Below are 19,254 nucleotides of genomic sequence, written 5' to 3'. Positions count from 1 at the left end.
TCTTCAATCGAAGACACGCCGTGAATCCCAGTCTCCCCCAGTAAATCCTGTTTATCATGGAGACACTAGAAACGATCTCGGCGGCTCTTGAATGCACAGACGCGAAGAAAGAGGACCTCAAGAAGGCCTTCGACGAGTTGCAATCCCATTCCTCAGTCCTCGCCTCCTTCTCTCGGTCCGACCTCGACGCTCACTTCACTACCCTACAGAACTCGCTCACTGAACGATTTCACCTCCTGGAATCGCTCGAGTTGGAAAAACAAACTCAGACCCACTGCATTGCGTCGACTCAGTTAACTTCCAAAATTTCGGAGACCCTTCTTCTTCATCAATTTCGGAGACCCAAATGACCTAAATTCGGGTTTACCCGAGTGGTGATGTGGGTTCAGATTCTGTGACCCCGCCGAGGATCGAGTTGAGGGCTTTTTGTGAGAGCATAGACGGAAAGGGGTTGAGGAAGTATGTATTAGAGCACCCAAATGAGAAGGTGGCGATAATAGCCGAGCTACCTGGTGCAATGCGGTGCACGCCGGACCCAGCAGCGATGGTCTTGGATGCCATGGAAGGGTTTTATAGCGTAAAGGGCAATAAGGAACGGGATGTGGGTCGTTTGAGGAGGTCTTGTGTGCCATTGTTGGAGGCACTAATGGGGCTTAAGCCCAATGTGGGTGTGGGAGTGAGGGAGAGAGCAAAGGTTGGCTTTGGAGAAGACTCCGTGAGGGAGATTGAGTCCGTGCGCCAGAAAAGAAAATAAATGGATAAAAAGGTAATTTTAAAAATTGGGTTTGATGGGTCACGTGTTGGAAGGCACCATTACCGAAATTGCACAATGTCTAGGTGGGCACAACCCGGTTGCCAAACACCACCTTTAATTATTTATAAAATTAAACATTTGCTTTCATTATTTTATTTAAATATTATTTTTAATATTTTTTTATTCTTTTTCTAACATTTATATATTTGAAATTTTATTTTATTTTTAATGATATATTTTTTAAAATTAGTCTTTTCCCTAATTGTCATATTATACAAAAATTTTCTTTTTCTAACCATGATATTTCATCATTATCAATTCTTAAATCATTGGTATATCTCTAGGCAACATTAGAACAAAGAAAAAGAAAAAGTGAAGAGTGAATAATGTGGTAATTTTGTGGGTATGTAAGAAGAAAAAAAATGGTAGGAATTGATCATTTGAGCATGAATAATTTTAAAAATCCCTCTTATATCCTCTAAAAATAATAAAATCACAATTTGATCAAAATCTAATAATGATCAATCACAAGCTCAATGTAGTGCCTCAGGATCCAAAGTGATAGATAAATACACAAGGATGCAATGTATGAAAGAGTTAGTCCTCTGCTAGGGTCTCTCTCTATGACTCCCTCACTGAGGGAAAACTGGTGTTTCGAGGGATAGTCTCCTGTCAAATTTGCTGGATGATAGGGTGATTAGGGTCAGCAATTTTGACACGACCTGCGAACCCGACATGAAGTTAGCAGGTATTGGGTTTGGACTTATCGGGTTCGGGTCTTAATCGGGTCTACCCAATTAAGACTCGACTAAATTCGTGTCTGGCAGGTCGACCCGCCAGACACGTTTAAATTAACGAGTCTGGCGGGTCAGCCGGGTCTCGGGCGACCCGCCAGACCCGTCACCCATTTAATTTTTTTTTTTTAAAAAAAAAAACCTAAGTGTGTAAGTCAGTAAGTGTAACCCGGTACCCACTAACCCTAAACACTAAAACACTACACAGACACTTCTTTTCTTTGCACCCCACTACAACACTATCCGTCAATGAATTTAGACAATACCTCATCTCCGGCTCTCCAAAGTATGTCTCCCTCTCATCTAAAATTTCACTCACACGGTCACACGACTCACACCCCAGTAGCAGCAGCCACCAGCCCCCCCACCCAAACCGGCGACCAGACGTCTCTCCTCTCTCCCTCTCCGGCTCTCCCTCTCCCTCTCGGCTCTATCTCCCTTTCTCATCTAAAAATCTCTCCTTTGCGCCTCTTCTCCCCCGACTCAGCCGCGCCTCTCTCTCCGGCTCCACTCTATCTCCGGTATGGCAGTGTGTCTCTGACTCTCTCTATCTCTTGCTTTGATTTTTATTATTATTACTATTTTTTTAGATTTTACTGGTTGTCTTCTTCTTCTTCTTCTTTTTTTTTTTTGCATTTTGTGTGTGTATGATTTGTATGATTATAATGCATTTTTTGGTTGATTTGATTTGTATAATGTAATGTATGATTTGTATGACGTATAATGCATTTTTTGGTTGTCTTTAGACTGTTTGTTGGCTGGGTAGAAACTAGAGAGTTATAGGCATGATTTGGTATGCTTGTTTTTAGACGGTTTGTTGGCTGGGTAGAGACTAGTAAGTATTAAATTATTAATCTGCCTCTACTTTGTTGATTATATAGGGCTCAAAACATGCTTAGATGTGGCTAGAATTTGAAAAACATTTTGTGTAGATAATCAAAGTGAAATATTGCTAAAGTTGAAATTTGAAAGCCTTGAAAATTTGGAATAATAGAGAGACAGAGTGAATGGTCCAACATTTTATAATTAATTTTTTAAAATTAGTATTTATCCATTTGGATGTTGTCTTTAAAATATAGTACATACAAATTAAAAGAAGATGATCTATGGAGGAAGTGTTTGAATGATGTAAAGTGCATCAATGGCAAAATAAGGCTTTCCATTTATTATGCACCAAATTTTTGACAAGTAATTGTTATATAGTCATTGAATCTTATTAAACTAGTTGATAGCATATACTTTAACTAATTATTACGTGTGTAGATGACTAATGAAGAAATTGTTCAAGATGCATTTGAGTCATTCGAAATTGACGACGATGTTGTTGAAGTAAATTCACTAGGAGATGACTCTGTTTCTATGGGGATTAAGAAAAAGGGAAAGAAGTGTAGGAAGACCTCAGATGTTTGGCAATATTATGACATCGTTCCTAATGCTAATCCAAATGACCCGGAGGTATGGGCAAAATGGAAAACGTGTGGTAATAAATATAGGGCTCGAAGTTCATATGGAACTGGAAATTTAATAAAGCATAGTAAAAATTGTGAGATGAGAAACACTCATGATGTTGGGCAAATGTTTTTAGCTGGAAAAAGCAGGATCTCTAGGGGTAAGTGACTCTAAATTTGATCCTAAAAGATATAGAGAATTGTTGGTTGCTTCAGTTATTAAGCATGATTTGCTTTTTTCATATGTTAAATATGATGGTGTAAGAGCAGTACATCAATACTTGAGTGCTAATGTACCATTTATCTCTAGAAATGCTGGTAAGACTGATTTGGTTAAGATGTATTTGAGGGAGAAACAAAGGGTTAAATCTATGTTGAATGCTTGTCCTAGGAGGATTTGTTTAACATCTGATTTGTGGACTTCTTTGGCAACTGATGGGTATATCTGCCTTACTGCACATTTTATTAACAAAGATTGGGTCTTAACCAAGAGGATGTTAAACTTTTCATTTATGCCCCCAGCACACAATGGTATATCTTTGTCTGATGTTATATATAACTTGCTACAAGAGTGGGGGATTGAGAACAAGATTTTCAGTATAACATTGGATAATGCTTCTTTCAATGATCTTTGTGTTGGGTTCTTAAAAGATAAATTGAACATGAAGAAAGCCCTTCCTTGTGATCGTGATTTCTTTCATATGCATTGTTGTGCTCACATTCTTAATTTGATAGTACAAGATGGATTGAAAGAGATCAATGATGCTATCCAAAAGATTCAAGATAGCGTGAAATATGTTAGGGGATCACAAGTGCGAAAACAAAGTTTTCTTCAAGCAGTGAATCAAATATCATTGGACAGTCATAAAGGGTTAAAACAAGATGTGCCAACCAGATGGAATTCTACATATCTGATGCTTGAGAGTGTTGTTCACTATAGGCGTGCTTTTAGTTATTTGGAGATGAATGATAAAAACTATAAGCATTATCCTACTGCACTTGAGTGGGAAAAGGTGAATAATATCAAAAGTTTCTTAGCTTACTTTTACCAAGCTACATGTGCTTTTTCTGGTACTAAGTATTCCACCGCCAACTTATACTTTCCCGTGATTGCCATGATTTATGTGAGCTTGAAGGAAGATGTTCTGAGTGAAGATGAGCATAAGAGTTTAATAGCAACTCAAATGCTCTTTAAATTTGAGAAATATTGGTTGGAATTCAGTGAAGTGTTGGCCGTTGCAGTTATCTTAGATCCTCGTTACAAGCTTCATCTTGTAAATTATTACTATACGAAGATCTATAGAGTTATGAATTCTACACAGTATATGAATGTTCATGATAAATTAAAGAACCTTTTTATGGAGTATAGTGCTTCTTCTATACCTTCAAATTCAAGCTCCATAACTGTTCATCAGCCCCAAGTAACTCGAGCAACACTACCTTGATATAATCTTTGATTTCTTATCTTTTTAGTAACTTCGTATATAATCTTTTTAGTAACTTAGTAACTTAGTATATAATCTTTTTTAATACTCTTAATTATTTATGTTTATATTCTCTCTTTTTCATGTAGGAATATTTGGCATTTGGTGGAGTCGATGTTAATTCACAAAAGAGTCAATTGGAAATTTATTTGGAGGAGCCTAGGTTTGTGGCTGTGAATAATTCATTTGACATCCTTTCATTTTGGAAAGGAAATGAATTTTGATATCCTGAAGTAGCTGCAATGGCTCGTGATGTTTTGAGTATTCATGTTTCCACGGTTGCTTTAGAATCCACTTTTAGTATTGGTGGACGTGTGATTGATCAATATAGGAGCTCACTCAAGCCTAATATTGTTGAAGCATTAATTTACAGTAGAGATTGGTTGTATGGAGATCAAGGTAATATTATTTATTTGCATATTTAATTTCTTCATTTACTTGTATTATTTTTTTAACTACACTATAATAATACTAATTCCTCTTCTTTTCTTTTTCTTTTTTGATATAGCACAAATGAAGTTGGATAGCATAGAAGAGGAAATTTTGACAACTGATGTTAATTCTTGTGACATTCCAAATTCATCTGGAGCACAGTCTGCTAATATTTCTTAAAATATTAACCTTATTTAGTTCATATTTTGTAATGACTCTAATGATGATGGCTCATAGTCATGAAAACTTTATTTAGTTATTTTGTTTAGAATCTAATGATGATGGACTATGTTAACTATTGTCTATATGCAAAGGAACTTGTAATTTGTAAAAGTTCAGTAGTATAATAGTTTGATGGAATTGTAATGGGTTTTGTTAGGATTCCTAGTGGGGGCAGCACTTTTAATCTTCATTACTGATGTTTGTTAAGGATGCTTAAAGTTCTGAAATTATTTAAGCATTTGTTTGGACTTTGGAGCTTATTTGGTCTTGATGTGTTTTGGGTCTTGTATTTTTTGGGAGTTAACTTGTGAAATTCATTTTAAATTATTGGATTTTTTGACACTGTGTTTTTGTTTTTTCAATGAGTGTTGTATTGTAACTATTGTTGGGTGAGTACCTTTGTTATTGAAACAATTTGTTGGTAGTTGGTTATGTTGTTTTGAATGGATTTGGGTTGAGCTTGGTGTTCCAATTCAGATTAGTATGGAAGACAATTGCATTTATAAGATGACATTTGTTGATGACAATTTAATATTGGGATTACTCAAATAATTCTTTAAAATTTGAGTAAAATAATTCTTATTACACAATTTAATAAGGGTTTTTTTTAATGGGTCAAGTCGTGTTACCTATTTAGCACATTGGTCATGTTTACCCGATTTGACTCGGTTATGTTAAACGGGTCGTGTCGGGTTACCCGGATGTTTTTCGTGTCATAATGGTGTCAAACCCGTTAACCCGATTAGCTAAACGGGTCGTGTTCATGTCTTAGGTAATTGGGTCGTGGGTCTTAGCGGGTCCTAATCGGGTCTACCCGATTACCCGTTTTGCCAGCCCTAGGGGTGATAGTATGGCTTCTATGGAAAATGGTGGATACTCAGGGGCTAATGGAAGGGGAAAACCTTATGGTAAGACTTCCCTTACTGTGGGAGAGCAGAAGGGAATTACCATCACAAAGGGGGATGTTGAAGAAACCAACCAGAGGGGCGACAACTGTTTGATTGGGAAATATTGGGCAGAGAGGAATTACAATAAGCAGGCTTTCAAGATGATTCTTTCCAAGCTCTGGCGTCTGGACAGACATGTGACGTTCAGAGAAGTGCAAGATAACCTTTGGCTTATTGAGTTTGCAAATGGGAAGGACAAGCGTAGAGTGCTGGAAGGCCGTCCTTGGTCCTTTGAACGTAAAATCCTGGTGCTTCAAGATTTTGGCGGGAAGACTACTCATGCTTAAATGAATTTCCACCACTCAACTTTCTGGGTATAGATTCACGACATGCCTTTGGTGTGTATGATAAAAAAAAGTAGGAGCCAGAATTGGAGAGTCCCTGGGAGATCTTGAAGACATAGAAGTAGAGGGTGATGGTATTAGCTAGGGAAGGTATCTTCGTGTGCGGGTTAATATAAACCTGACAAAACCACTAGAACGAGGTAGAACACTCATCTGGGGGAGAAATCCTTTTGGGTTTCCTTTCGATATGAGAAAATTCCCTTGTTCTGCTTCTATTGTGGTTGTATTCTACATGGCAAAAAGGTGTGCATGGTCAGAAGGGGAAGGAGAGGTAAGTCCAGGGAGGATATAAAAGAATGGGGTGTGGGGATTAGAGAAGAGGAAGCCAGGGGGAAAAACGTCAGCGGACATGTAGAGAAGAGCTCCAGTAGCTGGTTGATGCCAGCAAGCGCTGACCAATTCCCTGGCAATGAATAGCAATCCCCACACGTCCCAAGTATGGAAATGAATGATAATTGTGGAAAACCTAAGGATTCTCGTGACCCAATCTTAGGAGAGAGTGGGGCCGATTTCAGTAGTTACCAAGAGGGGCGCACAGATCATAAGGCCTTTAAGGAAAGAAATTCAAAGAAGTAGAATGCGCGGGGTACTGCTCTAAGTTAGGAAGTTTAATAAGGTGACTGATTGGCAAGTCACAAGGCAGTGGATGATGAGGCAACTGGTAGGTCTAAAATTGGGCCAGATGGAAGGGACTCTACAAAGTCTCATAGAGGCCCAAGCCAGCCCAAAAATATGCATATTCCAAGTGGGCCAATGCAAAAGGAGAAAGGGAAACAAACTGAAGGGCCAAAGGAATTGTTTACCAGTCCAAAGCTAACGGGTGGAGATATTGGAGGGACTAGTGTACGAGCTTGGAAACTAAAGGCTAGAGAGCCTTATGAATCTAGTCTACCAGGTAATAAGGAGGATCACACAGCAAGTGAGAGTCTTAAAATGGAGGCAAGGGTAATCCAGAGGTAGTGGCGAAGAAGGGGAGGCAAGAACAGAACTCAAACATTTTAGTATTGGCGAAGGCTGTTGAGCAGCCCGGCCAAGCACCATGATCCTTCTCAACTGGAACTGTCAGAGGCTTGGAAACCCTGTGACAGTTCATGACCTTTGCCAATTGTTGAAGGATAAGAAACCTGACTTTTTGTTTCTTATGGAAACAAAATGTTTTAAGAATAAAATGGAGTGGATTCGTATGAAATTGGGTTTTATGGGGTTATTTGCAGTAGATCTGGTGGGAAGAAGTGGGGGATTGTCCCTTTTATGGCAAGATGGCTTTAGAGCAAACATTCAAAACTTCTCCAGGAGACATATCAACGCATGGGACTATTCTAAAGGTGGGTAATGACAATTAACAGGGTTCTATGGTCATCCTGAAACTTGGAAGAGGAATGAGTCTTGGGCCTTGCTAAAGCACCTTAAAGACTTCTCACCAGGACCTTGGTTTTGTATTGGAGATTTCAATGAGATCGTTGTTCAATCCGAGAAGTGAGGAGCCTCTTTGCAACGTGAAGGTCAAATGGAGAAATTCAGGGAAGCTATGGAGGTATGTGGGTTTGGCGATTTGGGCTACAGGGGCTCCCGATTTACGTGGAATAATGGCCAGGATGATGCGGGCTTCACGAAGGAGAGTCTTGACCGTGCATTGGCTAATCAAGACTAGTGCTCCATGTTTAGTGATGTGGTGGTGAACATCCTTGTAGCTTCGTCATCTGACCATAAAAAACTTATGGTGCATATTGGAGGCTCCTTATTATCTTGGAAACAACTCTTACGTGGCTTTCAATTTAAGGCCAGTTGGGTGTTGGATTTAGAGTACCATGACATCGTGAAGGAGGCAAGGGATAAAGAAAAGGTGAGTATGATGGGGCTATGGGCTTTTAGACGAAAACTGGAATGGTGCCAACAAGATTTAGCTAGTTGGAGTCGAAGTAAATTTGCACATGAGGAGAAGCCTATAAAGGAGTTAACAGCACGGCTTGAAATTTGCAAAGGCAGGAAGCTCCCCATAATAGAGCTGAAATTCGGGAAATCCAAGGTTAGTTGGAGAGAATTCTTGAACAAGAGGATTTAAGGTGGAAGCAACGAACAAAGCAGACGTGGTACCAAAATGGGGATTGTAATACCCCATACTTTCATGCATGGGCCTCACAAAGATAGAGAAAAATAAAATTGATAGCATTCTTGATGAAAATGGCAGTGTATGGTCGAACCCGGAGGATGTGCAAAAGGCTTTCAAATAGTTTTACCAATAGTTATTCACATCGGAAGGAAGAGGAAATCTGAGCGAATGCTTGGAAGGGCTGGATGGGCAAGTAACTTCGGCTATGAATGATAATCTTTTAGCTACATTTACAAAAGAAGAAGTGGAGTTAGCTCTGAGACAAATGCACCTCCTTAAATCACCGGGGCCAGATGGATTTGCTATGAGTTTCTACCAAAACTCATGGAGTACTGTGGGATCGAAGGTTTGTGAAGTTGTTTTGAATTTTTTAAATTTTGGAATTTTTGATTATGCTATTAATCATACATTTATAGCTTTAATTCCAAAAAAAAAAAAGAAAAAAGAATTCCAACTATGTGACAGACTTTCGTCCAATCAGTCTCTGTAATGTGCTTTATAAGCTTAGTGCGAAAGTCCTTGTTAATCGATTAATGAAGGTTTTACCTGATATTATCTCTCATACTTAAAGCGCATTTATCCCAGGAAGGTTGATCACTAACAATTTGTTAGTAGCGTTTGAGGCTCTGCACACTATGAATGGGGGGATGAGGGGTCCGGATGGCTACATGGCTCTCAAACTGGACATGAGCAAAACGTATGATAGAGTGAAGTGGGCTTTTCTGGATGAAATTATGAAGTGACTAGGGTTTGAGCATAGTTGGGTTCAACTGATAATGACATGTGTCTCCACCGTCTCCTACTCAATTCTTGTTAATGGTTAACCTCAAGGACTTATTACCCCAAAACGAGGACTTAGGCAAGGTGATCCTTTGTCTCTTTACCTATTAATCTTGTGTGCTGAATGTCTAAGCAATTTACTTGTGAGAGTTGAAATGATCAAGGGAATTTTCGGGCTTCCAATCACAATGGGAGGCACAAAACTTAATCATCTTTTCTTAGCGGATGATAGTTTATTGTTTTGTAGGGCAAATCTCTTTGAGTGGCTGCAAATTCAAGAGATTTTGTCTGTGTATGAGGCAGCTTCGAGTCAAAAAATAAATAAGGAGAAGACCTCTATTTTCTTTAGCAAGAATACGAAGGCGGAGACATGGGACCATATTGTTGCAGTCTCGGGGGTGAGCTCTACCACATGTTATGGGAAATATTTGGGCCTTCGACTCTAGTTAAAAAATCTTAGACTCGTGCTTTTCTAAAAATACAAGACCGGATTTAGAACAGACTTAATGGTTGGAAGGAGCGGTTTCTCTCTCAGGTGGGAAAAGAAGTGCTTCTAAAGGCTATTATCAAGCAATCCCCATGTATAAGATGAATGTTTTCCAACTCCCCAAGGCCCTGTGTAAAAAAAATAATTCCTTGATTGCAAGATTCTGGTGGGGACATAAGGATAATTTATTTTGGACTGCGTGGTTGAGTTGGGAAAAACTGAGCATGTCAAAGAAAGTAGGGGGCTTGGGATTTAGAGATTTGGAGGCTTTTTGACCAAGCCCTTCTTGCTAAGCAAGGGTTGAGGATCCTATAGCAATGTCAATCTCTAGTGGCCAAGATATTTAGGGAAAAATACTTTTTGGGGGCTCTTTTTTAGAATCCGAGTTGGGTCGTAGACCCTCCTCCCATGGTGGAGTGTATGGCAATCTATGAAGATTCTGAATGAAGGGTTATTCTGGAGAGTGGAGGACGAGCAAAAGATTAAAATTTGGGGGGAATCGCTGGATTCCTCATCTGCACACATATTCTATCTAGACTCCAGTTCGTGATTTCCATAAAGACGAAAGGGTCTGTGCCCTCATAGATCAATAGACGAGGTGGTGGAATTTCCTTCTAATTCATGATCTCTTCAGTGAAGAGGAGGCAAACCACATTTGTAGTCTGGCGATCTGTCCAAACCAGCAACCAGATCGGCTTGTATTGAATGGTACAAAAAATGGAGTATTCACAGGTCGTAGTGCTTACTATCTAGCAAAATCTCTGGAGATGAGGGGGAAGGAATCATGCTCCTATGAAAGTGCTGAAAACGCTATCTGGAAGGATGTCTGGGATGTCAAGGGGTCTCTAATGGTCAAATTGTTCCTTTGGAAAGCTTGTAAGAATATCTTAGCTACAAAAGATAATCTCCATAGATGTAGAATTTCCCCTGATCCCCTGTGTCTGATATGTGGGCTAGAACCAGAAACTATGGAACATATATTGTGGAGCTGTGGGTTGGCAAAAGATGTATGGCTAGAAAGCTCAAAAACTCCAAAAGAGCACTAGCGAGGAATCGGACTTTCAAAAGATTTTTGCAGACATGATAGGAAAACTGGAAACGGAGGAGGTTTAGTTGTTTGTTATCATAGCACGCCAATTCTGGTTATGGCGCAATACCTACATCTTTGAAGGGGCGTTAACAGCACCAGTAGTGGTGATTCGTCAGGCAAAGGAGCAATGGGAAGCCTTTGAAAAGGCTACAACGGAATGTTCTATGGAGAGTAAGCCAACGAATGACCATGCCTCTCGTACGTGGTAGAAACCTCCTGAAGGATTCCTAAAAATTAATAGGGATGCCGCCCTGGATGTGACACGAAAATGGATGGGTATGGGAATTGCGATTAGGGACCACAAAGGTGTCATGTTGGCTGCTTTTGTTGGGCGACGAGAAGGGATAACAGATCCAGGTGTGGCAGAGGCGTTAACTGCCTGGCAAGAGGTGGAGGTGAGTCAACGTCTGGGGCTGTACAAAATAGTGCTTGAAAAGGTCGCGCTGGAAGTTGTTAACGTGCTCAAGCATGAAGGCATGTGGATGGGGCGATACAGACACTTAATACAGGATGCAAAACAAAGGCTAAATCATTGCTTGGACTGGAGAGTCAACCATGTCCATCGTGAAGGAAATGGTGTGGCTCATCTACTTGAAAAAATGGCGTTAAACTTAAATCATGAGACTCTTTGGACTGAATATTTCCCACCTAGTGTTGGGGAACTTGTAATGGTTGAGCAAGGCCCTTAGTACCCAGTACAAATTTCTCTGTTTCAAAAAAAAGAAGAAAAAAAAATCATAAGCTCACTAGTGATTTTAAGAGCCACATCATTTTTGGAAAGATACAAGATGGACATAAGAGGGACTTATAGCATTATTCGTTTGGGGAGTGAACACTGCTCTAAGAATGTACAATCGATTGTGGTTCCAATTATTTCCTCTTAACCACAATCATTTTAGGCGGCTATTAACTTTTTAAGTAAACGTCTGCAACCGTTAAGCCAATTATTAGGTAAGGCCGGTTGTTAACATACTTGTCTTAAGAATAACCGCTTTTATAAACAATTTTCACCTTTACCTAACAAAAAAACACTTATTCACATGAAAAAAAAAGGGGGAAACTTCACTTACCCCCCCCCTCCCAATACTTTTGCACTTTTTGTAGATACCCCCCCATTGTTCAAAACCTCCCACTTACATGTATCAAAGTTTGAGTTTCGTTCACATTGGCCCTTCCGTTAGGATTTTCTGTGAAATCCTAACGGAAGGGGTTGCACGTGCTTCGCACGTGCAAAAGAATTATGGGAAGCCCCTTTTACCCCGGATGCCACCACGTGTACAAACACCCTTAGGGTTTTTTTAAGAAAATCACGAAAACTCCAAGATTGAAAAAGGATTTGGATAGCCGTCTTTGTGAAGTACACAGGCCGACGACCACTGATCTTTGTCAACCCACCCAGTGAGTGTAAATCGTGATTCCACCCAAATTTAAATCGCGATTCCGCCCAAATAAACGAACTCCAACCCTAAATCGCGATTCCACCCTAATTTAAATTGCGATTCCACCCAGTGCCTGTCTCATGTAGTTGTGTTGGAAGATTTGTCCGTGAGCCGTCTTCTTCGTCACTGCCATCTTTTCCAGGTATAGTCCCTTTTGTCAAATGATTTTGGTTGTTTTATTTATAGGTATGCCGAGTCGTCGACCATTGTGGCCCCCTTTGTCCATATGCCGAGTTTCACATTGTGGTCCCCTTTATTGTCGAATGTTATCAATTTGTGGGTCATATGGTTTTATTGTCAAAAGTCTGTCACATAAAAAACGATTTGTGTACTGGTGGGTTTGGGTGTCCACTTTCTTTGGTCGAATTAATGCTAGCAAAATGTTGAGGATTTTTCCAATTTTTACTTGGCTACTGTCGGTTGAAGAAACTTGACTGTCTGTTAGGGTTTGCTTTAGCAAAAAAGTCACTGCATATTTAGGGTTTAGCAATAATTAAGTCCATACTTAGAGTTAAATTCTCACTGTTTGATTGTTGTTGTTCACTGCAAAAAGTCACTGCATATTTAGGGTTTAGCAATAATTAAGTCCATACCTAGAATATTCTGGATGCTTTAGCCAAAAGTCACTGCATACTTATGGTTTAGCAATAATAGTATGCATACTTAATGGTTTATTTCTCACTGTTTGATTGCTGTTTAGGGTTTAGGGTTTGTTTGTTAATGCTTTTTTGGAATATTCTGCATGCTTTAGCTAAAGCTCACTGCATACTTATGGTTTAGCAATAATAGTACGCATACTTAATGGTTTATTTCACACTGTTTGATTGTTGTTTAGGGTTTAGGGTTTGTTTGTTTAATGCTTTTTTGGAATATTCTGCATGCTTTAGCTAAAGCTCACTGCATACTTATGGTTTAGCAATAATAGTACGCATACTTAATGGTTTATTTCTCACTGTTTGATTGCTGTTTAAGGTTTAGGGTTTGTTTATTTAATGCTTTGTTGGAATATTCTGCATGCTTTAGCTAAAGCTCACTGCACACTTATGGTTTAGCAATAATAGTATGCATACTTAATGGTTTATTTCTCACTATTGGATTGCTGTTTAGGTTTTAGGGTTTGTTTGTTTAATGCTTTGTTGGAATATTCTACATGCTTTAGCCAAAGCTCACTGCATACTTAGGGTCACTCAATGTTGTATTTTGTTGCTTCCTTTTTTTTGTTCTATAAATATATGTTGCATTTTGTTTAATGCTTTTTGCATCCTGTCTCAATATGGCAGGCCGCATAATAGCTAGTGACATATTGCTGTTTGAGGTCCATTATAATGGTTATTTCAATAGGGCAAATAGGTGTACGTATGTGGGTGGGTTTGTTCATAATCATTCGGTTCATGATGTACATAAGATGTCTTTCTTGGATATTGAGGAAATATGTAAGGATTATGGGTATAGGTTTGGTGACATCATTCAGTACAAGATACCTGATAGGCCTTTAGATGAAGGATTAAGGCTGATATCATCTGATCATGATGTAAATGAAATAGTTTCACACCATTTAGGGCATGGGCTAGCTGAGTTGTATTTGGTTTCGTTTGATGCTGTTGATGTAGATGCGGTAGATGATAATGCAGAAGAGGATGAAGAATATGAGAGGACTGTTGTATATAAGAAGGATGCTTTCTGGGATGAGGTTTTTAGTGTAGATATTTGATGCTGAGTCATCAGATGGGGAGAAACATCGGGTGTTGTTGATGATGAAGCAGGGTTTAGGGATGAGGTAGATGGGGGTGAGGAAGATGGGGGTGAGGAAGAGGATGGTGAGGAAGCTGGGGGTGGACATGTCGAAGAAATAGGAGGGGAAGATCATGAAGATGATAGTGAAGATCTTTGTCCAAGTGACATACTTAGGTCGCCCACTCCCAGTGCTAGTGACAATGGAGAAACATCAAGTCGTCGTGATGTCACCAAAAGAATTCCATTTACCAAATAAGAGATGCAAAATCTAGTGTTGCAAATAGGTCATGTGTTTGGTGATGCGGTGCAGTTTAGAAAAGTGGTGAAGCAAGCAAATATTTTGAAGGTGAAGGATTTAGAGTTCCCAAGAAATGAAACCAAGAAGGTTATAGCTCGTTGCAAAGACAAGAAATGTAAGTACAGGGTTTATGGGAAGAAGTTAAGGGATGAGTCCACATTTCTCTTGGTGTCAATGTATCCAAGACACTCATGCACTAGAAGATACAAGAATCACATGATTAATTCAACTTGGATAGCTGAATGGTGCATGGACTCATTCAGAAACCAGCCAAACCTGCCTATAGACGTTTTGCAGAAATAGGTCATAGCTAAGTGGAATATAAATGCCCATGTTAGCTCATTGTATAGGGCAAGGAAGAAGAAGCAACAAAAAATTGATGGGAAGTTGGATGAGCAATAGCATCGGTTATGGGACTACTGTGCAATGGTTAGGAAGACCAATGTGGGCAGCTGTTTAATTCTTATGGTTGAGAGACCAATGCCCGAGGTCCCATGTAGGTTTCAGAGGTTATATGTATCGTTTGCAGCAATGAAGACAGGTTTCTTACAAGGGTGTAGACCTGTGATAGGTGTTTATGCATGCTTCCTGAAGGGTAGGTACAAGGGTCAGTTAATGGTTGCTGTTGGGAGGGATGCCAACAATAGTAGGGGTGGCAAAATGGGTACTTGACACGACCCAATTACGACCCGCAGGTACCTGTTACATGATTAGCTCATATCCAGACACGACCCGTTTAGCTAAACGGGTAATCGGGTTTGACACGATTATGACACGAAAATAATCGGGTAACCCGACACGACCCGTTTTACCCGTTTAAAATAACCGGGTGTAAACGGGTAGACACGACCCGATTACCCTAAACTATAAAATTTAAAAAAAAATTCAAAATTCAAAATTCAAAATTGTAATAATAATACTAATACATCAATATAGTCAATGCAAAAAATTGAGTTCTAAGATATTAAAGGCTTTAATAAAGGATAAGAAAAAAAAAATTGAAAAGTGACCGTAATTGACAAATTGTACTCCAAAATAAATTACTAAACTCATAATTTCACCTAAACTTAAAAGTTAAGAGTTAAAACAAGTAAGTTCATTTATTAAAATAGTCCACTTATAATTTAGTCCCACATGTAACAAAAGTGTTAAAAAATTAATTTGAGCAAAGATACAAATTCTCAGACATTTTTTTTAGCATCCAACCCTAGGCCAAGACCCAATATTTTTGAATTCCATGAGAGCCATAGAAGACCAAGACCCTTATTTAATTGTGCAAATGCATTTATCAAAATGTGTAATAATGTAATATAATAGAATAGTTATAATTTAAGTGATTTTCATTTTAGCAACGACAAGGTAAAGACGTAAAGTACAGCAAAGTTTTTCTAAAGATCACAAATTTGCTATCCGAAACAAACAATGGCATCAATGCTTAGGGAGTTCTTCATTAGTAGACATTAGAATTTCATTTGTAGTGTTTTACATAATTACATGCATGGGGAAGCCATGGAAGCAACATCATATACTAATTCAACAAGAAACACTACCAAACATCCATAAGGATGCAAATTACAAGAAACTCATCTAAGAGATCAAGCCTCAGTCCACAAGATGATACACAAAAACAATTTGAGAGTGTGGGAACTTCATAACAATATATTATATTAAAGATTCATAACACAAGATGAACAAACACCTAAGGGTATGACCTCACACCATGAAGGTAGGGCTCAAGTGGATCAACACAAGATTCTAACTACAATTATAAATAATCATAAGAATAATTCATCAATGAAACAATACAAGACATAGAAAAATATTCTAAAACTACAAAAGAGGGGGCCAATTCGGAAGCTAACAAGTCGGAAGAAAATCTAATTTCTCACCATAGCACAACAAATACCAACAACATAACAAATACTTGCTACATGGGCACTCGACCTATTTCTTCTTCATTTTTTTTTTTTTTTTGAATGAATGAAAAAGGGCATTTAGTTTTAACCAACAAAAAAGTCAAAGACATAAAATTTAAACAAATTAGTTCAACCCAAAAGCAAGTATTAATGGGTTAAATTGTGTCCATAAACTAAAATGTGTCAACATTTCCATCATAGCAATAAAGAAAAAGATAATAATAATAAAAAAGCTAACAAAAACAAAATAATAAATACAAAAAGAAACAAAACTCAAAACTACATCAACATTAGATTCATAATTCCTTGCAAAATACAAATTAGGTTCCCATAGGCCAATGTCTATTATGCCACTCTACTTAAGGATCCATGAAGGCATCCATGATCCACCCATATAATCAAAGTCCAAAGATATAAATTATAAAACACTACAAATATAATCAGCTTAAGAAATATTAATAGATTGTGCTCCAGATGAATCTGGAATGTCACAGGAAATTGTCAAAACATCATCTTCTTTGCCATCCAAGTCCAACTTCATTTGTGTGAGTTCTATATCAAAAAATAAGAAGAATTAGTATTATTTTATTATAGTGTAATAAAAAAATAATACACATAAACGAAGAAATTAAATATGGAAATAACTAATATTACCTTCATCTCCATATAACCAATCTTTGGTGCAAACTAATGCCTCAGCAATGTCAGGCTTGAGTGAGCTCCTATATTAATCAATCACACGTCCACCAATGCTAAAAGTGGATTTCAAAGCAACAGTAGAAACAGGAATACTCAAAACATCACGAGCCATAGCAGCTACTTCAGGATAACGAAATTGATTTCCTTTCCAAAATGAAAGGATGTCAAATGTATCATCCAAATCCACAGACCTAGGCTCCTCCAAATAAATGTCCAATTGATTCTTTTGAAAATTAATATCATCTCCAGCAAATGCTAAATAGTCCTACATGAAACAAAGAGAATATAAACATAAATAATTGAGTATATATATATATACTAAGCTACAAAAAAGATAAGAAATTAATGATATTTTTCACCTTTTGCCAAGATAGTTTTGCTCTAGGTACTTAGGGGCGCTGAGCAGTTATGGAGCTTGAACTTGAAGTATTAGAAGAAGCACTATACTCCATAAAAAGATTCTTAATTTTCTCACGAACATTCTCAAATTGTATAAAATCCATAACTCTATAGATCTTCGTATAGTAATAATTTACAAGATGAAGCTTGTAACGAGGATCTAATATAACTGCTATGGCCAACACTGCACTGAATTCTAACCAATATTTCTCAAATTTAGAGATCATTTGAGTTGCCATTAATCTTTTATGCTCATCTTCACTCACAAGGTCTTCCTTCAAGGATAAATAAATCATGGCAACTACGGGAAAGTATAAGTTGGCAGTAGGATACTTAGTACCAGAAAAAACACATGTAGCTTCATAAAAGCAAGCTAAGAAACTACTGATATCACCCACCTTTTCCCACTCAAGTGCACTAGGACAATGCGGATAGTTTGAATCAGTCATCGCCAAATAACTAAAAGCACTATGATAATGAATAGCACTCTCAAGCATAAGATAAGTAGAATTCCATCTCGTTGGCACATCTTGTTTTAACCCCTTATGACTGTCCAATGACATTTGATTTACCGCATGAAGAAATTTTTGTTTTCGCCTTTGTGATCCCTTAACATACTTTACGCTATCTCGAACCTTTTTGATAGCATCATCAATTTCTTTTAATCCATCTTGCACAATCAAGTTAAGAATATGGGCACAACAACGCATATGAAAGAACTCACCTTCACAAAGAAGGGCTTTCTTAATGTTCAGTGTTTGCTTTAAAAAGTCAACACAACGATCATTAGCAGAAGCATTGTCCAATGTTATAGTAAAAATCTTGTTCTCAATCCCCCACTCTTGTAGCAAATCATATATCTTTTCTTTCAAAGAAACACCATCATGTGGTGGGGGCATAAAAGAAAAGTTTAACACCCTTTTAATTAATACCCAATCTTTGTTAATAAAATGTGTAGTAAGGCACATATATCCATCGGTTGTCAAAGACGTCCACATATCAGATGTTAAACAAATCCTCCCAGGACAAGCATGCAACATAGATTTAATCTTTTCTTTCTCCCTCATATGCATCTTAACCAAATCTGCCTTAGCAGTATTTCTAGATATAGAGGGTACATCACCACGCAAGTACTGATGTAATTGTCTTAAACCATCATATTCAACAAATGAAAAGGGCAAATCATGCTTAATAATCAAAGCAACCAACAATTCTCTATATATTTTAGGATCAAATTTAGAGCCACTTACTGACAGAGATCCTACTTTCCCAGCTAAGAGCATTTGCCCAACATCACGAGTGTTTGCCCCCCCACAAACTTGAATGTGCTTTCTCAAATTCCCAGTTCCATATGAACTTCGAGCCTTGTATCTATTACCACAAGTCTTGCATTTTGCCCACACCTCCGGGTCATTTGGATCAGTATTAGGAACAACATCATAATATTGCCAAACAGTTGAGGTCCTCCTCCACTTCTTTCCCTTTTTGTTAGTCCCAGTCCCCACAGAAACGGAGTCACCTTCTAGTGACGGTAATTCGACCACATCGTCATCAATGTCGAATGCATCTTCAACAACTTCTTCAATATTCATCTACACACATAAATTACATAATCATTAGTTAAACTATTAAAGTATATGACTAATGATTATATGCTATATAACTATAAATTGAATATTTAAGAATAAATTAAAAGCTATATAGCTAAGTGAAATAAAATAATCCAACCCAAATCTTGCAATAAGCAACTATGTGATATTATACCTTAATTACAAAATAGAGTCTAGAATATATATCAAAAATTCAAACAATCAAAATCAGAGTCTAGAATATATATCAAATGAAGACTTTTTACTATTGCGTTTGTTTGCTACAGC

The 19,254-nt window shown here is 38.0% G+C and overlaps 1 protein-coding gene across 1 annotated transcript; it reads left to right on the top strand.

Annotated features, from left to right (window-relative positions):
• Positions 1-56: 56 nt before the first annotated feature.
• LOC132168402 (zinc finger BED domain-containing protein RICESLEEPER 2-like) lies at positions 57-5,092 on the top strand. The gene is made up of 7 exons (XM_059579387.1): positions 57-276; positions 390-733; positions 2,812-3,003; positions 3,134-4,417; positions 4,570-4,643; positions 4,782-4,879; positions 4,989-5,092. The coding sequence occupies exons 1-7, from the start codon at positions 57-59 to the stop codon at positions 5,090-5,092; spliced, it is 2,316 nt and encodes a 771-aa protein (XP_059435370.1).
• Positions 5,093-19,254: the final 14,162 nt, after the last annotated feature.

The sequence above is a fragment of the Corylus avellana genome, chromosome ca1 (assembly GCF_901000735.1).
Source record: "Corylus avellana chromosome ca1, CavTom2PMs-1.0".
NCBI lineage: Eukaryota > Viridiplantae > Streptophyta > Magnoliopsida > Fagales > Betulaceae > Corylus > Corylus avellana.
The sequence above is the reverse complement of the archived record's forward strand: the minus strand, read 5'-3'. Positions and strand labels throughout refer to the sequence as shown.